We start from the raw sequence: 24,435 nt of genomic DNA on the forward strand, positions 1-24,435 counted from the left end.
TAAATATTTATTCAAAGGAATTTATATGTACAAGCACTTGTCAGACATTCATATCAAAGCATGGAATGTACCGAACTACGCCAAAGCACTAATATAATATTGAACAAGTAAATATTTAGTGGCATGGAGGATGAAGCGAACCGATTGCATTGGTCCTTTCTTTTCACTGCCAACTTGCGGAAGCCTCCCAGTGAAGAAATAGTGTAGATCCGGATAAATATTATTGTAGCTGAATATTCTAAATAATATTCAGGATGCAAGAATTGGATTGTGACTGTATACGTTACAGCAAAGTCCATATCGTGTTTACTATTTTTGTAATTAAATGTCACTAACAGACTGCGGAGATATGATATGAAAAGCTTCACCACCCTCCCTGCCTCCCCCCCATCCCATCATGGACAATGTGGTGATACACTTCAGTATGTAGGAGAGCGGGTCTAAATTCTCGACTAGGCCATTATTTGGATTCAGATGGCATGATTCCAAGCTTGGCTTGGTTGGCAGTTGCAGCGTTGCTGGATGCCGCCAAAGTGATTGCTCGACAGGGAGGAAGGCAGGAAGAAACAAATCAGATGGCAGCTGTGGGTTGTCAGAGTGGCATTGTGCCAGACCACAGAGATCCCGATTTACCCCTTTGGACAAGCATTAGAGACATCTAGTCATTAGAGACATCAGCCTTTGGAGACTCTTGCAATGGGCCTTCTGTCTTTCAATCCCTGGTGTACAGGCTGTTTATTTGAAGTGGTTTGGATGCGTTGTTATTCCATTTTATCCCGTTAATCCTTATTCTTCAACTGAACAAAGAAGCTGGTGATCCTTGTTGTCCCTTTATCTTACAAATATAGAATCACAGGGTCACCTAATTATACCGCACAGGAGGCGACCATTTGGTCCATTACATGAGCACAGGCTCTGAGAAAGAGTCTACTCGCTCTTTCACCACAGCCCTGCAGATCTTTCCTTTTCAAGCAAATACTTAACTCTTTTTGAAAGTTGTCAATTTATCTGCTTCCACTGCCATTGCAGGCAATGCACTGTAGATCATAGCAACTTGTGTAAATGCCCTCATCTCACTAGTGTTTTTAGTAGGATTAAGATAATCCAATAACTGCACTAATTAAAGCCAATCCTAATGAACCAGTTGGAAATAATATCATTATTATTAGGCTACACAAAAGTTGCTCCAATAAAGATAACAAAGGCTCCTTCCATCCATCAGGCGAGAAGAACATCACTGATTATCCCCACCCACAAAAACTTCAGTTATCTGAAAGGATTTCCTTTTGACTTTGAGAGTGCTGGGAAAAGAGCAATCTCATGATGTAATGTTTGTGTTGCTGAATTCATTGGTAATGATATTGTTGTTCTTTGTAGATATACACTGGAAATTCAGATATCAGGATGAGGAGGAACACTTGAGGCCAGTTCCCAAGAAAGCTGAAACAGTTCTTTCACCCATGCAATGTTATGACCCAGTGGTAGTTTTAAACCATAGAATCCCTACAGTGCAGAAAGAGGCCATCCAGCCCATCGTACCTGCACCAACCCTGCATCACACCCAGGCCCTCTGCTCCACCCTTTCCTCGTAATCCCATGCATTTACATGGTCAATCCACCTAACCTGCACATCTTTGAACACTAAGGGGCAATTTATCATGGCCAATCCACCTAACCTGCACATTTTTAGATTGTGGGGGGAAAGCGGAGCACTGGGAGGAAACCCATGTAGACACAGGGAGAACATGCAAACTCCATACAGTTACATGTGTTAACTCTCTTTCTGTTCTGAACCGAAGGTTCAACTGGCCTTCCGATGCAGCAACACTGAAGTGTTGGTGTCTCTCAGGAGTCAGTTTGGGGGTCTGACTGCGCACCCCATTGAAGCCAAGAGACACAAGACCGCCTTCAGTGGGTAGTCGTACGTTGCATGAACTTCAGCTGTGCCAGTTGTGACTCAGTGATGGCGCTCTCACTGCGCAGTCTCGTTGCTGGTTCGTGCCTCAGTCCAGAGAACTGAGCACAAGACCTGTGCTGACACTGTCACGATGGAGGTGTCATCATTTGGATGCGATGCTACACTAACGCTGCCGTCTCTGGTGGACGTGGAAGATCTCAGTGAACTATTTGTAGGAAAGCATGGGAGGTATTTTGAATATCCTGCCAGTATTTTTCCTTCAGCTGATATTATTAAAACAAATAGGTTGTCCAGATATGATGACATTGCAGCCTTTGGGATGCCAGTGTGTGAAATTGGCTGCCATTTGTTTTTCCATTCCAATAGTGACTGCACTTCCAAAAGACTTAATTGGCTGAAAAGGTCCTTAGGTTGTCTTGTGGTTGAGAAAGGTGTTTTTAATGCAAGATTTTTTAACTTACACAAATCCCGTACGGCAGTAGTTTTCCAAGCATGTATTGATAATGGGAGACTTGGCCTGTCACCAGAACATAGCAGAAAGGCTGTGTGCACACTGTCAATTATATCTTATTCTTAGGAGAGATTGCTTGTTGCTGGCCTTGTCTAACTACACTCCAGAGTGAAGCCAGTTGTAGAATTTTGCATTTTGAATGCAACATTTGCAGGGTGGGCGGGCACCCTGCAATTTTGTGGGGAACAGTGATTTTGCCTGAATTGGCCAATTAGTGGCTCCCTGTACTTCATCAGGCTCTCAAGGCTGGAGGGTAAATAGGGAGTTCCTCCAGGAAGTTGAAGTCTGCTGTTTCAGGTAAGCGAGACAGACATCTTTAGATGCCCTCCCAGCATTTTCTAAAACTTTGGAATTAAAGAAATGGCTGTAGCTGCCAGGTCAACAAAATGTTGGGGGAACTCTTCCACAGTTTGACCTTTGGCTGCAGTTGTGGCCAGGCAGAGAGGGAAGGCCTCAAAGCCTGCCTGGTGCACTGTTCGTTGCGGGGGAATGGTCTCCAAGTAGCTAGCCCAGTTTCCAAAGTTGCGGGGGCCCACAAACCAACAGAAAAATCCCAGTTGGCCTCTTAATTGGCCTTTAACTTACTTGAATTGGCTACCCGCTACTTGTGAGCAGGCTAGCCCATTTGCTTCTGATCCTGTCTCCAGGAAAATGGCCCTGGGGTGGGATGGTGCCGGGAAACCATCACAGTTTTTTGCACCCACCTCTGTACTTTCGTTCTGTGGGGGTAAAAAACCCAGTTCCAAGTTTCGAAGACACCCAGGGCATCGACTGACTGACTTCAGTGGGGAGGAGATGGCCTAGTGGTATTATTAATTCAGAAAATCAGCTCGTGTTCTGAGGACCCGGGTTTGAATCCCGCCACAGCAGATATTGGAATCTGAATTCAATTTTAAAAAAATCGGGAACTAAGAATCTACTAATTACAATAAAACCATTGTCGATTGTCAGAGAAACACATCTGGTTCACTAATGTCCTTTAGGGAAGGAAATCTGCCATCCTTACCTGGCCTGGCCTACATGTGGCTCCAGATCCACAGCAATATGGTTGACTCTCAACTGCCCTTGGGCAACTAGGAATGGGCAATAAATACTGACCAGCCAGCGATGCCCATGTCCCACGAATGAATAAAATAAACTTAAAAGTAATGTGATGTGTTTTAGAACGAGTGAGTATGCATGGTCATAACTGGATACCTCCTACCAACAACACTGAACAGACTGGTGAGTGGGACATGGGATTTGTGTCAGCCTTGGTCAGACTGCAATGTGCAGCCAACACCAAAAGCTACAGCTACTGGTGTCACATCATTCCCTGGAATACATCTAGTCCATATCAAAGAACTATCATGCCGTTTGCAAATTCAATGTACCCGTAAGATGAAACCAATGAACACAGCATACCTCATGTGTATCTTAAACGCAAATAATCTCTTCTAAATAATGCTATTTTGATTTACAAAGTATTTTAATTCTGACTTAGCTGGAGTCTAAGGAACTAAATCAGATCCAGGTCAATCTTCAAAAATTGGTCATTTCTGAGCAACTAAGGACTAACACTGACCACAGAAATAATAGAGATTCTGCCATTCCCTTGGTTGCCAAACCTTCAACAATGGGAAATTCTTCTCTAAAATACTTACTTACTGGCAAATTCCACTGAGAAATGTGTGTTTTGCAAACAATATCCTTGAACTTGAGAAATTAATGCAGAAAAATATTCATATACATCCTTGGCACAGCTGAGGTCTGACTGGCAGTGATGAAATGGCACGAAGGACAAGATTCAACAAGGAAGCAGAAGAAGAAATGGTGGCTGCCCGGAGATGAGGATATCAGTGCGCTGATTCTTCTCGAGTGAAAATCTCAGGAGATGAGGGTATAAATGCACTGAATCTTCTCGAGGGATCAGGAGATGAAGGTGTAAATGTACTGATATGTCTCGAATGATAATACCAAGAGAAGAGGATTTAATTGCACTGATTTTTCTTGAGGGATAATACCAGGAGATGAGGGTTTAAATGCACTGAATCTTTTTGAAGGATAAAGTCAGGAGATGAGGGTGTAAATGCACTGATTCTCCTTGAGGGATAAAATCAGGAGTTAATGGTGTAACTGCACTGATTGTTCTAGAGGGATAATACAGAATTGTATAACTCAGAGGCAAGAGAGCTACCAACTGAGCTGCGGCTGACACTTGTCCTTTTCCCATAAGAATACAGTTCACCCTTATCTGACTTGCTTATTTTTTTACATGTAAAACAGGATATACTGCCTTCCATATGTTAGTTAGTGATCACTCAATGCACTTTTACACTATCGCAGTGAAGCAGACTGCATATATACGCGTCTCTCTCTGTCAGCTACAATCTATGCTGTAAACATGGCTGGTACCAGGAGCTGGTGGAGCCATGGAAACACTGGTCCATAATTTTCCTCTCAGGATAAATTGCTCGCATCAGGTCACCGGTTCTGTACATTCTTTGCATGTCTCTGTAGAAAAGAAGAATTCAGCACCTATAAAGTCAACATCCAATTCGGAATCTGGGTTGGGAGAGCAGCAAACCAGATCGTAGCTAGCAAGACGCAGTCGAAAAGTGCAAAGTTTAAACACCGATGGTTATGACTTGGTTGTGACTGTAAAACCTGATATAGGTGATCAAGATAGTAAAAATGTAAAAGTGAACACCAATGCAAAGGTAAATAATTGAGCAAAATTTAAAGCAAATGAATACAATAAACTTTGAACCTGGAAGAGTATTAAGCCACAATAGCAAGGTAGGTTTGAATAATGGTGGCCATTCAGTCCATTTGATCTCTGAACACCATCTCCAAAATCCTGCCAGGACAATATCCAGCTGTTTATCAAGAGGGTCCTGTGAGGACTATTATTTTCTCCCATTCACTGTGACGTCTCACAGTTTTGTCCTTGTCCATATAGCATGCCTGATACCAAACGGGTGGATCTCCAATGGTACTGCATCCTTTGATTAGCAAGGTAACTCTGTTTCACCCAGTTGCAGTGTTGCACCGTCTGACCACACCAGGACCACTAATTAATGATGACTGAACTAGTCAAATACATTTTGTGTCAAATCATTAAAATGAGAAAACGAATGTGTTTTAGGAAGTAAATGCAACTCGAAGTGTACGTACTATATAGTTCAATCAGATGAAAACACATTGACATCATTTGCCAAAGAAGTCATTACTCTGCGAGTGTTACTGCTGGTTATTAGACATTGACTGTGTATGCCTGACCTGTTCCAATTTGTTCCCCTCAAGATGTTGACTGTGGTGGATTTCCATAGGTCACAAGTGTAGGTTGACAGTTCATTCAAATAGTGGCGATTCAGAGGGGGGAGTTCTTGCGATGAATGTTGGCTGGCTGTCCAGCCACAGAGCACAGCAAGGCCCAACCCTGATCCGCACGACCTTCGGGGAGTGGGGTGGCTGAATAACAATCAGAAAGGACGATTCTCGCGACCTTTTCCTTGCAAACCCAAGGTTGATGCGAACAACATCAGCACCCAATTGTCAGTTGCTCCTAGATCGGCTGATGCGGCATTGCATGACTTTCGCACCGGATAAACTCACAATGGAGCCCCTGTGAGTGTTTAGTAGGAAACATATTCTGTTTCTCCAAGAATTAAAGCAAATCGACGTCAGACAGGCGAATGGACTTCTCTAGTTTACAACATACCATCAGAGATATTGAATCTTAATTCCCCATCCTGATGAATATTAAGATGCAAGTGCAAAAATAAAATTCCAATGCTTGCCTATAGCTGCAGCTCAGGTGATGTTCTGTATGTGTGGGAATGCTGCAGGGTGCAGCAGATATGTGCCTTGGTACAGTGTGAACTAAGCTGTCTGATGCACTCATGTTGTGCCTATGGGGATAAATGGATATTAAACAGCATCTGGAGATAATTAAGATTTCCTTGCAGATTTGGAGGAAACACGATTGCACAGTATTGCAAAACCGCCACAAAGAATGACTTCAGATCGGCTCAAACAGCTGTGTTAAAACAGGCAGGCAAAGCATTTATCACATCTTAAACTTAATGCAAAACCTTGACACAGTTCTGGGGGGAAAAAAGGTCACATCACCAGGACATTTTTCACATGATATTAGCACTTTCCAAAGAGCCAGTGAGAGGTAACTTCAGGAATGAGCATGAATCCAATACAACACTTGAGGGTTGTGCAGTGTATATCACTGTAAAGAAACATTTGTGTTAATAGGCTGGATAATCAGCCAGGTGGCATTACCAGGGTCAGTACCGAAATTCAGCCCACTGTTAGGCTCCTCTGTGCAAATATTCTGGGAGTTTACTTGTAAAAGGGTTTCCCACAGATGTTTCAAGTTGATTCCCCACTCCTTCTGTTGGGTTTTACAGCAGCCTTGTTGATCAAAATGACTGAATCCAACATGTTGGCCGGAATTCTCCCAAAAACAAACTAAGTACTTAACAGGCGGAAAAACGGGAGAATTTCTCGTCCGTTTTTTGGGCGCACTTAACTGAACAAATCTCTGGCACTCTCAGCTCCACAGAGTGCCTCAGGGGGATTCACAGTGGTAAGTGGGGAAAGAAGCCTCATCCCACCGGGGAGGCCAGAATCAGTGTGCTGAGCCGGCCACTGTGCATGTGCTGATCTGTCAGTGGGGAGATCGGCACATAAGCACTGCACACCGCCCACCCCCGCCCCCCACCCTCCCATCGATGGCCTCCCAACCGCTGGTCTCCCCTTCTTGATCGCCGGCTTCCTACCCCCCCTCGTGATCGCTGACCTCCAGATTTCTGTTGCAGGTCCCCCCCACCCCAACAATCCCAGGCCTATCCGACTCCCCCCCAACCCACAGCCAGCCCCAACTCCCCCCACCATGACCCGCCCCAACCACACACCCCCCCTCCCCCGGGTAGCTGAGATCTCTCTCCAGCCCCCACATGGCCAGCCCCAACCCATCCCCCATGGCCAGCCCCAATCTCCTCCCAGCCCCCGGCTAGCCTCAATTGCCCCCTCACTCTCTCTCCCACCGATCCCATTGCAGACCGGCAGTGGGTCCCACCCCCACGACCACCGATCGGCCCCCAGTAGGTGCCACCCCCACTGGCCCCGCCCCTTGACACTGCCTTTGGCTCACAGCGCCCGCCCCCATCCTCCCCCAGTCCCCTCCCTCCTGGGGGAGGCCTCAATGGCTTCTGTCCCCACCAGCGGTGTGAACACGCCTTCTTCCCCATTGGTGGGAAGCAGTTGTAAACCCCGTTGTGGGAACCACTCCCAGCGCGGGGGAGACATTAGCGGTCCTCACTAATCATATGGAAATATGGATTTCCGGGACGGGGCTGATTACATCAGAAAAGAGGGCCTGGGAGACTCGCGATTGGCCCCCCCGTTGATGTCTCCTGGCCCGCTGTGCTACTCGAGCAGCTCAGGGATTGGGAAAATCCCAGCTCTTATTTTTGAAACCGAGCTGAATTTCATTGCATTAAAAAAAAGGCCACCCACTCATCAACATGTGGGCATATTCTACATGGATGGCAAGTGAACATGTTCCATCACGATGGTGCATGGACTTCTTCTGTGGGGATCTACCTCACTAATCACATGGGCGTACACCATATATCTCACCTTGATGATCAAGGCATAAGCTCAAACTTTGAAGATGACTTATCCACAGTTTCAGCAAACTGAAGAAAATGGCACTCTTTTGTCTTCCTAAAAGGTGCATGAGAAGAAACATCCCAGAAATATATTGTATTATAAGCAGGACTGAAGAGGTAAGCATGGAACTCTACATCAAGGAACGACAAAGGGCAGAACGAGGAAAATCCGATTGAAACTGGAGGACAACCAGAGTCAGATGTCAGTAAAAAATTCTACCCATAAAGAGTAAAGTAGCATTGAGCACCCCAGTAAAATTCATGTTGCAAAAACCATTACCTTTCAGAAGGCTGCGATGGGGAAATTAGAGATTTTTCTTGTCCTTCTTCCACTAACTGTACACGAACAGCAAATTTCTGCCTTCCCTGTGCTCAGGCCTTAGGGAACAGAGAGGGCCTCATCCCTCCATCAATCAGCCACTCCTCAATGTCTCACAGAGCCCATTAAAACTGCTCTCTGTACACGCAACGTCTTGAGAAAAGGAATAACCATCAACTTACTTTTAGAAATTTTGACTGAGTTCACTGCTCCATCTCCTCCTTCGCCATAGGCTCGCACTTCCACAATATAGTCTCCCTCGTCGTGAATCGGTATATTTATATTGTGTCCCACTGTCTGTAACAGTGTACTGTTTACTGTGCCATCTCTTCTGTATAGCACCTAAAAACACAAAAGAAAATGTTCATCTATGTGCTGTTTCCTCTGTCTACACTTCCCGCTGCCTCGGCAAAGCAGCCAGCATAATTAAGGACCCCGCGCACACCGGACATTCTCCCACTTTCTTCCACCGAGAAATAGATACAAACCTCGGAGGTCACATACCAACCGACTCACGAACAATTTCTTCCTGCTGCCATCAGACTTTTGAATGGTCCAACTTCGTATTAAGTTGATCTTTCTCTGCACCCTAGCTATGACTGTAACACTACATTCTGCACTCTCTCCTTTCCTTTTCTATGAATGGTATGCTTCATCTGATAATGCACGAGAAACAATACTTTTCACTGTAAATTAAAACATGTGACAATAATAAATCAAATTAAATCAAATGACCTGGTAGGCTGTGTTTGTGTTTCACTGCAGATTCATGGCGTATCAGTCTTTTGCTGGCAATCTTATATGTTATCTGTTGGTTGCTCCAATTCACTGACTGTCCCATGTGCAATTTCGGCAGTTCTTTCTCGAGTTTTTTTGCCTAATCCCCGCACTCCCATCATGCCCTTTCTTAAACTCATCATGTTCATGGAATCCAAATATTGTTATCTCAACCCAGTTCTCGGCAACTTCTGACCATCCAACCATCGTTCCTGAACCCCATGTTAATACCAACAGTTCCCTCACCTCAGTACTCTCCCCCTCCACTTCAAATTTGTCATCATCACCTTCTGCTCAATATATCCACTCTTAACCTCTCTGCCATTGCGAACTACTGCCCCATTTCCAATTTCTCGTTCTCCTACTAAGTCCTTGAGTACATCCTCACCTCCAAAGTCCATCTTTCCCCCAACTCCAAACTCAAACTATTCAGTTTTGGGACTCCGTTCCCTCATGGAAATCACAAATTACATTCAATGCAATTGTGGCTGTGGTAAGTTATTAGAAACATAGCAACATAGAAAAAGTACAGCACAAAACAGGCCCTTCGGCCCCACAAGTTGTGCCAAACATATCCCTACCTTTTAGGCCTACCTATAACCCTCCATCCTATTAAGTCCCATGTACTCATCCAGGAGTCTCTTAAAAGACCCGATTGAGTTTGCCTCCACCACCACTGACGGCAGCCGATTCCACTCGCCCACCACCCTCTGTGTGAAAAACTTCCCCCTAACATTTCCCCTGTACCTACCCCCCAGCACCTTAAACCTGTGTCCTCTCGTAGCAGACATTTCCACCCTGGGAAAAAGCCTCTGAGAGTCCACCTGATCTATGCCTCTCAACATCTTATATACCTCTATTAGGTCTCCTCTCATCCTACGTCTCTCCAAGGAGAAAAGACCGAGCTCCCTCAGCCTATCCTCATAAGGCATGCCACTCAATCCAGGCAACATCCTTGTAAATCTCCTCTGCACCCTTTCAATCTTTTCCACATCCTTCCTGCAATGAGGCGACCAGAACTGAGCACAGTACTCCAAGTGGGGTCTGACAAGGGTCTTATATAGCTGCATCATTATCCCCGGACTCCTAAACTCAATCCCTCGATTGATAAAGGCCAGCACACCATACGCCTTCTTAACCACCTCCTCCACCTGCGGGGCCGATTTTAGAGTCCTGTGGACCCGGACCCCAAGGTCCTTCTGATCCTCTACAGTACTAAGAGTCTTTCCCTTAATATTGTACTCCTTCATCCCATTTGACCTGCCAAAATGGACCACTACGCATTTATCCGGGTTGAAGTCCATCTGCCATTTCTCCGCCCAGTCTTGCATCCTATCTATGTCCCTCTGTAACTTCTGACATCCCTCCAGACTATCCACAACCTTCGTGTCGTCGGCAAACTTACCAACCCATCCCTCCACTTCCTCATCCAGGTCATTTATGAAAATGACAAACAGCAAGGGTCCCAGAACAGATCCCTGGGGCACACCACTGGTGACCGACCTCCATTTAGAAAAAGACCCATCTATACCCACTCTCTGCCTCCTTTGGGCAAGCCAGTTCTGGATCCACAGGGCAGCAGCACCTTGGATCCCATGCCCTCTCACTTTTTCTAGAAGCCTTGCATGGGGGTCCTTATTGAACGCCTTGCTAAAATCCATATAAACCACATCTACCACTTTCCCTTTGTCAATGTGTTTAGTCACATTTTTGAAGAACTCCACCAGGCTCGTAAGGCACGATCTGCCTTTGACAAAGCCATGCTGAGTATTCTTGAGCATACTAAACCTCTCTAAATGCTCATAAATCTTGTCCCTCAGGATCTTCTCCATCAGCTTACCAACCACTGAGGTTAGACTCACCGGTCGGTAATTTCCTGGGCTATCCCTATTCCCCTTCTTGAAAATAGGAACCACATCCGCAATCCTCCAATCCTCCGGCACCTCTCCCGTCTCCATCGACGATGCAAAGATCATCGCCAGAGGCCCTGCAGTCTCTTCCCTCGTCTCCCACAGTAAACTGGGGTACATCCCATCCGGACCCGGCGACTTATCTATCTTGATGCCATTCAAAGATTCCAGCACAACCTCTTTGTTAAAGTCATAGAATCATAGAATCCCTACAGTACAGAAAGAGGCCATTCGGCCCATCGAGTCTGCCCAGACCACAATCCCACCCAGGCCCTACCCCCATATCCCTACATATTTTACCCACTAATCCCTCTAACCTACGCATCTCAGGACACTAAGGGGCAATTTTAGCATGGCCAATCAACTTAACCTGCACATCTTTGGACTGTGGGAGGAAACCACATACTCAATCTTTTCAGTCCACCGCAAGCCCGCAGTACATCCACCCAGGTCTTTCTCCTCTGTGAAAACCGAGGCAAAATACTCATTAAGCACCTCTGCCATTTCTACTGGTTCCGTACAGATTTTCCCGCCTTCACCTTTTATAGGCCCTATTCCTTCACGTCTCATCCTTTTACTCTTCACATATTTATAGAACGCCTTAGGGTTTTCCTTAATCCTACCTGCCAAGGCCTTCTCGTGACCTCTTCTGGCTCTCCTAATTTCCTTCTTTAGTCCCTTCCTACAAGCCGTATACTCATCTAGATTCCTATCTTGGCCAAGCTCTCTGAACCTTTTGTACGCTTTCCTTTTCTTCTCGACTAGGTCCCGCACAGCTTTATTGCTTCTCATTATTCTTGACTTGTCAGCAGCCTTTGGCACAGTACACCATGGCACATACACCTACAATGCGTCTATTCCATTGTATAGTTGGGAGGAACAGCTTGTGCATTGTTCCAGCCTATCTGTCCATTCATAGCTGGAGAATCACCTGTAATGTCTTCTCCTCCTGCTCCTGTACTGTCACCCATGGAGACTCTGAGACACCATCATCCAAAAACTTACAATCAGTTCCCAGCTGTAGACTGACAACAGTCAAATCTACCTCACCACAAAATCTCCGCCCCTCAGATTTGTCACATTGCTTGTCTCACATCTAGTATTGAATGGACAGAAATTTCCCTCAATTAAACATTGGGAAGGTCAAAGCTATTGTCTTTGATTTCCTTCACAAACTCCATTTACTTGTTACCAACTCTAGCCCTCTCCCTCGCTACTGTCTGATGCTGAACCAGGCTATTTGCAACTTTGTCGTCCTCTTTGACTCTGCCTTGAGCTACCTATGCTATATGCTCTCCATCACCAAGATCACCCCTTTTCAACTCTGTACCATCCCTTATCTCTGTTCCTGCCTCAGACCCAACTGCTGGTGAAACCCTCATTCTTTGATGCTTCTAGACTTGGCTATTCCAATGCTCTCTTGCTGGTCTTCTACAGCCTGTGCTCAATAAACTTAAGCTAATTTATCCTAACTCTCACCAAGTCCCGTTCACCCACAACATCAGTACTCAGACTTGCACTGGCTTCTGGGCCAACAACACTCTGACTTAAAAATTCACATCCATGCTTCTAAATTCCTGCATGGCCTTGCTCTTTCCTATCTTTATCGTATATTCCAGCCTTACAATCCTCGGAGATCTCTGTGCTGTAATTCCGGCCTCATGTGCATCCCCAGTTTTCATTACCCTATGATTGAGGGCTGTGCTTCCAGCTGCTTAGGCCCAAGGCTCTGGAACTCCCTACAGAAAACCTCTCCACCTCTTTAATTCTCTTCCTTCAAGGCACTCCTCCAACCTTGACCAATCTTTCAATTACCTGCCTTCATGTTGACTCATGTAGCTCAGTATCAAGTTTTGATTGATTACGCTCCTGTTGGGGCTTATATAGATAGTGCCAATGATAGGGTCATATGTATATAGTGAAATCAGCACACTATGACAGAGCTCCACAATCAAGGAATCAGATCAAAGCTCTGCAGTCCTTCCACATGTCGGAGCTAAAAAGATATTCAGACACAGCATTAGCGAGAAATGGATCCTTTATTGCCTTCTTATCGATAAGGAGAGAACTGAAGAATTCAGTTACTCTGCTCAATTGTGTACAGTCAGCCTTTTTTATAGGTTATCTCTTATAACTTCTAGTAAAAATAATTGTTTCTAGTCATGCACACTTGTAAATTATTTACATATGATGCAAAAAGGTAGGTCTGAGACAATAGCTGTTTGATCATGTCCCATCGGTAATGTCATAATCTTTAGTGGTAGATGGATGGAATGTCTGTTCAGACAATAGTCACTTAATCATATCTCAATTACAGTTTCGGTGCTGTTAGCAAGGACATTCAACTGAATGGTCAAGTTGTTTTACACAACATGATTCCACTCAAAGCTGTGAAATGGTTTTATCTATAGTGCTGATTGAGGACCAAGTAAGAAGTTAACAACACCAGGTTAAAGCCCAACAGGTTTATTTGGTAGCAAAAGCCACACAAGCTTTCGGAGCCCCAAGCCCCTTCTTCAGGTCACAGAGGGCCATTTTCAATAAACACTGTCAATAGCTTTCTAACATTCTCCCCAACCAATGAAAGAGACAGGTAAGTTCACATTTTAGTTGAAGCTCTATCTGATAACTCTGGAGTAATTCTGAACCAATATTCCATTGTCTGCTTGGGCACGATTGACTTTTGAAAGAAGTAAGAGCATTTATGATGTTGAACTGAGGGGTAAGAGTGAGCTCTGAACAAGAAAACAGTAGGACAATGAACTCTTTCATCCAGCTGGACTTTCCAAAATACAACTTAGAAACAATAACATTTTGAATCCAGGAGTTCGTGTTTTTTTTCCTTCAGCTTTTGATCTGCATGGGGTTTTTCATCACCCAGCCATTGATTTTTAATTTTACACTTACACATACATAGAAGTCAATGAATGACAAATTTACACAGAATTCAATGATTGTGCATTAGGAGCTGCAGTCCTGTCACTCAATCAGCTTTCTGATGAGTATAAAATGATAGAACACATGTGTCTCACCCCTCGGGGCCACTTCTGGAGGCTAATTATGGAGGTGAACCAACAGATTGTAGAGATTCTGGCCATGCAACACACCGTAGACTTATTTATAATGTTGCAAAGCAAGGGGAGGGGGTAGTAAACTCTTTAAACAAATTCTTGTTCCAAAACGACTTACATGGACTTTTAATCAGAGAAAATTAGATTTGGGGATTCTGTGAATGAATCGGCCATTGTGTTTGACAAGGGGAAGACAAAGCAATGTTCTTCCATTTTACTTGGAGAATGATGAGCAATAGAATCTACAGTGCAGAAGGAGGCCATTCAGCCCATCGAGTCTGCACTGACTACAATAGGGCCCGCTCAGGCCCTATTCCTATAACCCACATATTTACCCTGCTAATCCCCCTGACACTAGAGGCAATTTAGCATGGTCAATCAACCTAACCCGCACATCTTTGGAGTGTGGGAGGAAACCGGAGCACCCGGAGGATACCGACACAGACACGTAGAGAATGTGCAAACTTCACATAGACAGTGACTAGAGACCGGAATTGAACCCAGGTTGCGGGCACTGTGAGGCAGCAATGTTAGCCACTGTACCACCGTGCTGCCTGTTGATGATTGGATACCTCATAGAATATTGAAGAAGTCTTCAGCCCTTACAGGACCATAATGTGTTCGGCAGAGGTGGCAGGGAGGGGGTGTTGCTGGTGAGGCTTTGTGGACACCAGGGTCACGGAGACCGAGTACCAGACGCATAGCCGATTCAGAATTCTGTAGACTTGAGTGCTGATCATTTCAGCTGCCTCAAACTAATAAATACATTTTCTGCAACAGGAGTATTATTTTCTTTGAAATTCAACAGTGTCTTTCAGAGGTTAGTCATGATGTGGAGATGCCGGCGTTGGACTGGGGTAAGCACAGTAAGAAGTCTCACAACACCAGGTTAAAGTCCAACAGGTTTATTTGGTAGCAAATACCATTCCGAAAGCTTATGGTATTTGTTACCAAATAAACCTGTTGGACTTTAACCTGGTGTTGTGAGACTTCTTACTGTGCTTTCAGAGGTTAGGGCAGGAAGTCCCTGCTAATATATCAATATTTGCAGGGTGCCTGTTGGGCCACGCTGGTATTTGCAAGGGGACACAGTAAGAAGTCTCACAACACCAGGTTAAAGTCCAACAGGTTTATTTGGTAGCAAGGGGGCCCAGACGTGTGTCAATACTCGCAGACGAGGTTTGAGGGCAGGTACAGACTCTCCGGATATATAAAGGCAGATGACAGAATCTTAAACAACGAGGTTGGAAAGGCTAGCACTGTTAATAATGTTATCATTCATTCCAAATGCCTAGAGAGATGTGCAGCATAGAAACAGAACAGGGAAGAGTGGCACATGACTGCATCTTAATACAACCAGAATCATTTGGTCCTGCTGCAGAAGCAACAGATTCACAGGGCTTTGAGTGCCTAGAACACCTGGCAGCGCAGTGAACTAAATGTGGGCTAAGTTCAAAGGTCAAGACATTTAAATGATTATAATGTACTCCCAGTGCACATTAGCCAGGTTACTGTGTGTGGTGAAGAGTGTAGGATACTTGGCACAGATAATTAAACCTCAAAAAATTTGAACAAACATGGCAATAAAAAGGCCACATTTCCCCTGGCACTGTTCAAAGACAGTGGTAAAAATCATAAATAGAAGGGGAATTCAACAGTCAAGCAATTAGATCCAGGAGTATTGGATGAAGTCCAAAGTTGATAAATGCAAACTAATTATGATGGGAATGCGGAATTAAAGAGATGTGCTTAATCATGGCACTTTGTGCTTATTAGAAACCAGATCTCGGTGACCTGCTGGATAATAGTCAGTATAATGTTCATCTGCAAAAGAAGAATTGCTCTTGTTAAGGCCGAGTACCAATCTAAAGATGCTGTATCATGATGGATGGAACACTATCCTAACATATCCATGTGCAGTCCTGGTCATCCATCTAAAGATGGAAGTACTGACCGCGAGAGATTACAGATGGGTTCTGATGGAAGATGGATTTTTGGGAACTCTGGAGATGATTGTATAGGAGCAGGAGAAAGCATTGGCTGTGGTTCCTGGCTTGCACTGGGACAGTTGGAAGTGGAACAATGCAAGGCAGGAGGTAGGGAAGAGCCAGTGTAGGAGATACTGTGACAGACTGTGGGCTGAAGGACATTAGCTGCCATGTTTCCTTACATTACATTTGTGACTCTGAAATACTTTGAGTCACCCTGAGGATATAAAACGCAATAACAAATGCAAGTCTTTCTTTGCTGCATTTTGATTTGGTGGCTTGTGGGGTTGAATAAGGTAATAGGCTTGCACAGCTTCAGGGGAGTGGAGGAATAAATGGAGTTGGACTCGAGCTGCTCGATTCCACGACCATGACGAAAGACAGCTTGTTTGCCAGACAACGGGCAGTGTCCAGGCCAACGCAATGACAGCACGGAACCTTCTTACCATTACACAATAAAAAGCACATTTTTCAACCGTAATTCAATCCTGCCTTTCCGACCCCACTCTGCTACCTGGGGTTTCATGAAATTATTTGTTTTAATAAAAACCAATTTGCTTTCAAACTATTTTGAGCTAGGAATTCAACCATTTATCCCATCTTTGACTTATTTTTTTCAACTGCAAACTGTCTCACACACCCTCCGCTCCCTCACTAAGTACAAGATTCTTGTGGAATTCTTTGTTGCTAAAGTTGAGTTCACCCAATCAGTTGCCTCTGCCGTGTCCTTCTTTTCTCCTCCCCCACCAGGACAAACTTAATCTAAAGCTTGCTGATCTTGCGTCTTTCTGTAAGTTCTCTTTTATCTCCCCTCATGTCCATGAAATCCACTTCATTCACCCTTGAACCTATTCTCGTTAAACTGATTACCCAGCTTCCCCTCCCGGTTCCCATGGTAACTGACACTGTTAATGGTTCTCTTCCTTCAGGTGTTGCCCTCTCTCCTTTAATTCTGCTGCCATTTCTCCTCTCCGCAAAAAAAATGGTTAGCTGCCACCGCCCTTGCAGACTACTGCCCATCTCCATCCTCCTTCACCTCTCCAAAGAGCTTGGAGAGGTGAATGAGGATGGAGATGGGCAGTAGCTTGCCTTGCATTTTCTGTTTTTGTTTCAGAATCCAGCATCTGCAGTATTTTGCCTTTATCCTTGAACATGTTGTCAGCTCCCAAGTCTGTGTCTATTTTTCCTGGAACTCCATGTTTCGTCTTCCTTGTCTTTGATCATGTTTGCTCATCCAGTACTGGGTGTCAGATAAGCAGTCTGATAATTGGCAACAGTGGAGGAGTCGAGAGAGAGCTGGGCTTCAATATGCGAAACACATGTTATATAACCTCCAAACAGGTCACAGTACCAAAATGGTGCTTATCAAAGTCACAACTGACATCCTATGCGACTGTAACAAAGGTAAACTTTCCTTTCTATCCTTCTTGATCTGTCTGCAGCCTTTGACTATACCATCCCCCTCTACTATTGTCCAGCTGGGTGGGTTTGCACTTGCTGGGTTCTATTTTTATTCATATAATAACAGCCAGAGAATCACGTGAAATTACTTGTCTTCCATCTCTTGCACGACTACGTCTGGTGTCCCCCAAGGATCTATCATTGGCTTCTTCATGTCTTTCACCTGCATGCTACCTCACAAACACGAACATGTTTTACACATGATGAAACTCAGCTTTATTTCACCAGCACTTTTGTCAATCCCCCCACTATTGCAAATTGTCAGGCTCCTTTCTGCGGTATCCAGTACTAGATGATCAAAAATTTCCTCCAACTAAATACAGGGAAGACAAAAGCCATTGTCTTTGGAACCGGCAACCAACTGCATTCCCCCATCACTGCTTCCATTCTAATCTATGGCAAATGTCTGAGACTGAATCAGATGGTTAGCGATCTGGTGTCATATTTGACCCCGGGATGAGCTTTGAACCACATTTCCATGCTATCACTGGGACAGCCTATTTCCATCTCCACAACGTTATAGAATCATAGAATCCCTACAGTGCAGAAGGAGGCCATTCAACCCATTCAGCCTGCACCAAAACAATTCCACCCAGGCCCTATCCCTGTAACCCCATGTGTATTGACCTCACTAATCCCCCTGACACTAAGGGGCAATTTAGCATGGCCAATCCACCTAACCCGCACATCTTTGGACTGTGGGAGAAGACTGGAGCACCTGGAGAAAACCCACGCAGACACGGGGAGAACTTGCAAACTCCACACAGACAGTCACCTGAGGTTGGAATTGAACCTGGGTCCCTGGCGCTGTGAGGCAGCAGTGCTAACCACTGTGCCACTGTGCCGCCCTAACGTCACCTAACTTCATCCCTGTTTGAGCTCATCTGCTGCTGAAACTCCCATCCATGTTTTTTTTATCTCTAGACTCGAATACTCTATTACACTCATGGCTGGTCTCCCATATTCTATCTTTTGTAAACCTGATATCAGCCACAACTCTGCTGCCTATTTCCCAACTTGTACCAATTACAGTTGATCTGTCACCTCAGTGCTCGCTGACAAGCAGTGGCTGATTAAGCAATACCTTGAAATTCTCATCATTGTTTTATGGCCTTGTCCCTTTCCCTGTCTCTTTAATCACCTCTAGATACAGGAGCTTTCAAGGTATCTAATTAGATCATCGGATTTCGGCCTCCTGAGCTTCTGTGATCTTAATCATTCCACCATTGGTGGTTGTGCTTTCAACTGGGCCCAAAGCCCTGGAACTCCGTCCGGACACCTCTCTACATTCTTACCTCCCTTTCCTCCTTTAAGGTAATTCTTAAAACCTACCTCTTTATCAAGCTTTTGTCATCTGCCCTAATAAGACCTTATGTGACTCAGTGTCAGTTCTTTGTGATGTTACTGTGAAATACCTTGTGATAACACAAATACTGCACAAGTTGTCGTTTTTCATTGTGTTAGTTGGAGCTCACACAATTATTTACTGCTGAAGTCTGTTTTAGGCTGAAGTTGTTTTAGGCACAGAGTGAGTGGAATTATCATACTGCCCACTGCTTGCCTGGAATGAGAGGCCTGAGCAATTTTCATGGTTGGGCTTCATCGAAGTATTTGGGTAAGCTGCCAGTGCTCAGTGATTGCACTCATCCATCTCACCCTGGTTTGGGGCTGACGTGGGGGCAGCAGGCCCTCTGTCAATTTCTCTATGGAGTCAATTTGGAAGGCCTTCAATCAGTGGAATAGGAAAATTGGGGACACTGCGTGACCAGCAGAAAGGCTGAAGATTTTTATTCGGCCAAGGGTCTCATTCAAAAGGCTCTTTTGTAATGTGTTTTGTAGAGCCAAGATCATACCCCTCCAAAAAAGCTGGAAGGGATTTCGTGCGTCCTGGCAGCCTTCCAGTTCCTTCTCAAATTGGCCAGTGTGCAAGCTTGGCCAATACATGTTGGCAGTCCATTTGACAGTGGGAGGATCTCATGCCTGCATTTCTTGCAAAAGGATCTCAGCTCGTGTTTGGGAGCGAAAGCCCCTGACTTGCATTCTCTCTTGCCTACCCCGGGGACATCGAGGCCCATTTGTACCACCCTTACCAATACCCCTGCTGAGACCGTCTAACTCAACACAGATGAGTGCTTTCTGTGGATCACTGCAAAATATTCAGGCCCTAAAAACGTAAGGGTTGAAGAGACTGGGGAGATGGGTGGAGTTAAATCAAGGATATTGAGTTAGAGATAATGAAAAGAAGCAGCCTAGAAACTGTTTTAAATAGGAATGCCCTGGTGGGCATGAGGAAAGGATTTCTCCAGCTGAGTGGGATAGTGCTCAGCAGAATATGGAACTGTTGTAAAGACAGACAACCTGACTTCATTTCCTCTCAGTAATCCACAGATATTTAATAAATCCCCAGACATTTCAGAACTATCTGACTGATGCTCAGACAATTCGACGTTGTTGCTTTGCAATATCACCTAAATAATGATTTAAAAAAACCATTATTCATTAAATTTGATTGAGGCAAGAGATTCTCACATATCTGTATCTGAACGTTGGCCCCGTGTAATGTTTGCTAATAGGGGAGATCCTGTCACATTTTAGAAGTAGCTGCAGGATAACAAGATATGTTGAATCCCAGAGTTAATGATATGATATTTTATTGTATTCTTGTATGCATTAATACAGCTGTAGGGGTAAATTCAGTGAGCCGACACTTCCAATTAGAACCACCTTCAGAGGAAAATCACAGGCAAAATGACAGCTCACCCTAGTAGCAGGAAGTACCTTTAGAAGAGCGAGAGGAGGAATGTGGGAATAACGATGCAGGGAAGTGCATAGTTCAGGGCAGTGATTGCTTTAACATTTGGTTTTGTATTCTGGCAAATTAATAATGAATTCCAGCAGTTTTTCTAGTCCCTTTTGTGTTCTCCTACGCAGAAAGGAGCCTCCATCATCATCCACAAGAGAAAAGGAAATGAGCGAACATTTATATTTAAATAAAATTCATTCATGGGATGTGGGCATCGCTGGCTGAGCCAGCATTTATTACCCATCCCAATTGCCCGTCAATTCAATGGTGAGTCTGTGGAGTTCACTCCCATAGGAAGTATTTGAGACCAAAACGTTGCCTGATTTCAAGAAGGAATTAGATATAGCTCTTGGGGCTAAAGGGATCAAGGGATATAGGGGAAAGGCGGGATCAGGATATTGAATTTGATGAACAGTCATGATTGAAATGAATGGCAGAGCAGGCTCGAAGAGCCGAATGGCCCACTCCTGCTTCTAGTTTCTATGCTTCTATGTAATTTACTGGCTTGCTTGGCCATTTCAGAGGCCATTTCAATACATTCAATATTTTTTGCTGTATGTTAATATATGTAACAATAATAAATCAAATCTAAAAAAGGGCATTTAAGAGTCAACCATATTGCTGCTTGTGGGTCTCCAGATTCTATTCTTCCATGTACGGTACAGCAATATCTGTGGTGTGAGAACAGAAATATTGTTTGAATGGTGCACACATTTTGGGATCTTTCTTTCATGTAAAGCTTATTAATGCCAGATCAGGGAGAGTGATAACAGTGAGCAGCCCAGCGAGGTGATCCCTCTCCCCAAGATTCTGTCCCACGGGAATTCTGGCAGATAACTGGGAAGGGGGGAGAACACTGAAATATGGACAGTGGGGTCGCCACAGTTTGATTCACGTTTCACAAAACTACTCTATCTGCAACCTACCTTGTAGCCTTCGACATTCGACTCATTGTCCAATGGCTTGACCGCTTCCCAGGTAATCCTGAAGTGGGTACCAATCATTGTGGTGTCGATTATTCTTGGAGGCTTGCTGGGAGCTGGTAAATAATTCAATACAAATCTGATCAGCAACATAAAATTGACAAGTAACTTTGTAAGACAGAAAACAACCTCCGCAGGTGAACTGAATTTTCCAGAGAGATTCAACTAAACTTTTCAATTGGGTTGAATCTGCTCAGTTTTAAAACTGAAAGAATATTGAACAGTAATTGGAAGATAGTTGGAAATTTTCAGACTGTCTAACAAACATCAACAGGGAGTGCAAAGTTTATTCTACTCAACAATATAGACTACCAGAAGACTCTATAGATGTGCTATAGGTGTGGGTGAAAAATTAGACTCATTAGTGCCCTTTACTTGGGTACAAATGCCCTTCACACTCCAAACTGGCACCTGCAGTGGAACATGTGCACTCTTATGAGGTAAATCATGCCAGATGTCATTTTGGTGCAAACACTAATGTGCGGACAGTGACCAGTCACTGGTAGACAAGTGGGAATACCACCACCTGGACGTTCCCCTCCAAGTCATTCAACATCCTGACATGGAAATATATCAGCCATTCCTTCATTGTTTTTGAGTCAGAATCCTGGAAATCCCTTCCTAACAGCGTTGTGGCTGCCACTACACCTCAGCGGTTCAAGAAGGCAGCTCACCACCACCTTCTCAAGGGCAATTAGGGATGGGCAATAAATGCTGGCTGAGACAGCAAGGCCCAGATGCCCTGAATGAATTTTTAAAAGAATGCTGAGCATCAGATCATGGCATTAATTAGTGTACGACACTGATTGATGCCAGTGGTACCATTTCAGAGCTCAGTACACCAGTAAACATCCTCTCTCAGCCTCATACAGCTGTACACACATTCAGCAGCAGGAAGGAGCCTTCACGTGCACTGTTCCAAGCAATTATTGGGTTTGTTGCTGGCTAGTTTCTACTGGTTGATACTGCGATTCAGGCACTGTTTGATGCTTTCAAACATTGTTTCAAGTTTCAAAATTTGATGGGGAGTGTTATGGAACTTGTTGAAGTACTTTGAGCAAGCTTTAAACCTTCTCTATAAATCTGCTGCTCCTGGATATGGGTGCACTAGTAAACTGTACTCCAAGAATACAGTAGGACTGGGAGAATGAACAGAGGTCACATTGACCAGGACAAGCTGCAAGAAGAAGGAAGAGAAGGGGAGGAGGAGAAGAAGATGGGCGGCACGGTGGCATTGCTGCCTCACAGCTCCAGGGACCAGGGTTCGATTCCCGGTTTGGGTCACTGTCTGTGTGGAGTTTGCACTTTCTCCCTATGTCTGCATGGGTTTCCTCTGGGTGTTCTGGTTTCCTCCCACAGTCCAAAGATTTGCGGGTTAGGTGGATTGGCCATGTTAAATTGCCCCTCAGTGTCAGGGGGACTAGCTAGGGTAAATGCATGAGGCTATGGTATTGAGCTATGGTAATAGGGGGGGATATCTGTCCTGGGTCTTGAGGGAGCAATTCTCCCACTTAAACCTCAGTGAGAGACAATGTCACACAGCTGAACAAGGATGTCATCCATGAAAACTGCCACTTACTGCAGCCACAAATGTAACTTCATACCAGGGCAAGGATGGCGTGAAGGTGAGTGTGGCAATGAACTTCTTTGTTTCTAATCTTTCCAGGCTGGAAAAGAAGATTTTGCAACTTCACAGATTGCCATCCATTGTTGCTTAAGGCAGATCATAGATCTATGCAAAGTGAGCTAATTCTATTTAATTCTGCCTTGGCAGAAATAAGTAGATGAAGTGTTCTTGCAGCTTTGTGAAAATTACAGCCTCACCACTTTGCTACAAGCCAGCTATGCCCTCCTGAGTCTCAAGGCCCAGCTGGTGTGGGACCATAGGCAGCTAGCTACTCATGTAGGTAAATGTCTGGTATCCAGGTAGCAGCCACGATTTCTCTGTTCCACAACAACTGCACTTAATCCACTATGTCAAACTAAAGTGGACGATTGGGAGACAAGGATTATATGCTTGAAGACATGGCTGATGACTCCAGTGTGCAACCTACCCACACATGCATGGTATGCATAGAATGAAAACCACACAAAATAAGGTTGAACATATTACTGATGTGCTGAAACAATGCATCTGGACCTCTCATGAGGAGCTCTGCAGTACTCGGTAGAGCGAATGTCAAGATTTGTGAGTGTCTGCTGCACAACCTCATTGTCATGAGGGGACAGCCTCCAGAGAATATGGGCCTCCTTACTGATGCACCCATCCTTACCGGGTGGTAGTACTGATACACCCAGCCAATCAACATCAGGATTAGTGCGGCAGGACAGAGAAATCATTCAAATGAGCAGGCAACACAAATGGGTGAACTGCACATTGCAGTCCCGTGTCCATTTTTGCCGGCTGTCTCCATGGTCTCTCCAGTGTGAATTCTTTTCTGTGCTATTTTTGCGTTTTATTTTTTGGTGCTGCTAAATCTCGCAGGATGGGTCAACGCTACAACTGCAGATAGTTTGATGAGAGGAAAGGGCTGGGTTCAGTTAGGGGTATTACATTTCCCTACTCCCTGATCACTCGCTAGCACCGGAAAATTCATCAAGGATTGGATAAGGACAACACTTTACTTGGCTGTGCTACCCTGCATCATCCAATTACCTGTCGCTGCAGCTTTACATGTGCAGAACGTGGGTGAGCTACTGGAAGACAATGAGGAGGAATGTCACAAATTGGTTGCTGTCTCCTCTTCTGGATGATGAAGTGCTTTTTTGCTGATGGCATCGAGGGAAGAATATTGGCCCAAACATTAGAGCAATGCCCTGATTGTTTTTTAACTTGTAATATGGCATCTTTAATATATAACTAACCTGGAAGTAATATAAGATTTTTATTTGACTGGCAGCACTTCTAACAGTGCAACACTCCCACAGTACCAGCGACTGGAATTATGAGCTGACAGCCCAGTGTGGAGTTTGTATACTCAACCTTCTGACTCAGAGATGAAATGCTGACACAGCAGAATTTCAG

At 44.6% G+C, this 24,435-nt stretch overlaps 1 protein-coding gene across 1 annotated transcript in view; it reads right to left on the reverse strand.

The window, feature by feature from the left end:
• cntn1b (contactin 1b) overlaps positions 1-24,435 on the reverse strand; it is a 748,714-nt gene that overhangs the window by 44,465 nt on the left and 679,814 nt on the right. Inside the window, exons 23-24 of the mRNA XM_078220219.1 lie at positions 21,354-21,466; positions 8,600-8,759 (exon numbers count right to left, since the gene is read on the reverse strand). Coding sequence (XP_078076345.1) covers positions 8,600-8,759; positions 21,354-21,466 — 273 coding nt within the window. The remainder of the gene's footprint in view (positions 1-8,599; positions 8,760-21,353; positions 21,467-24,435) is intronic.

Source organism: Mustelus asterias, chromosome 9, assembly GCF_964213995.1.
Source record: "Mustelus asterias chromosome 9, sMusAst1.hap1.1, whole genome shotgun sequence".
Classification (NCBI taxonomy): domain Eukaryota; kingdom Metazoa; phylum Chordata; class Chondrichthyes; order Carcharhiniformes; family Triakidae; genus Mustelus; species Mustelus asterias.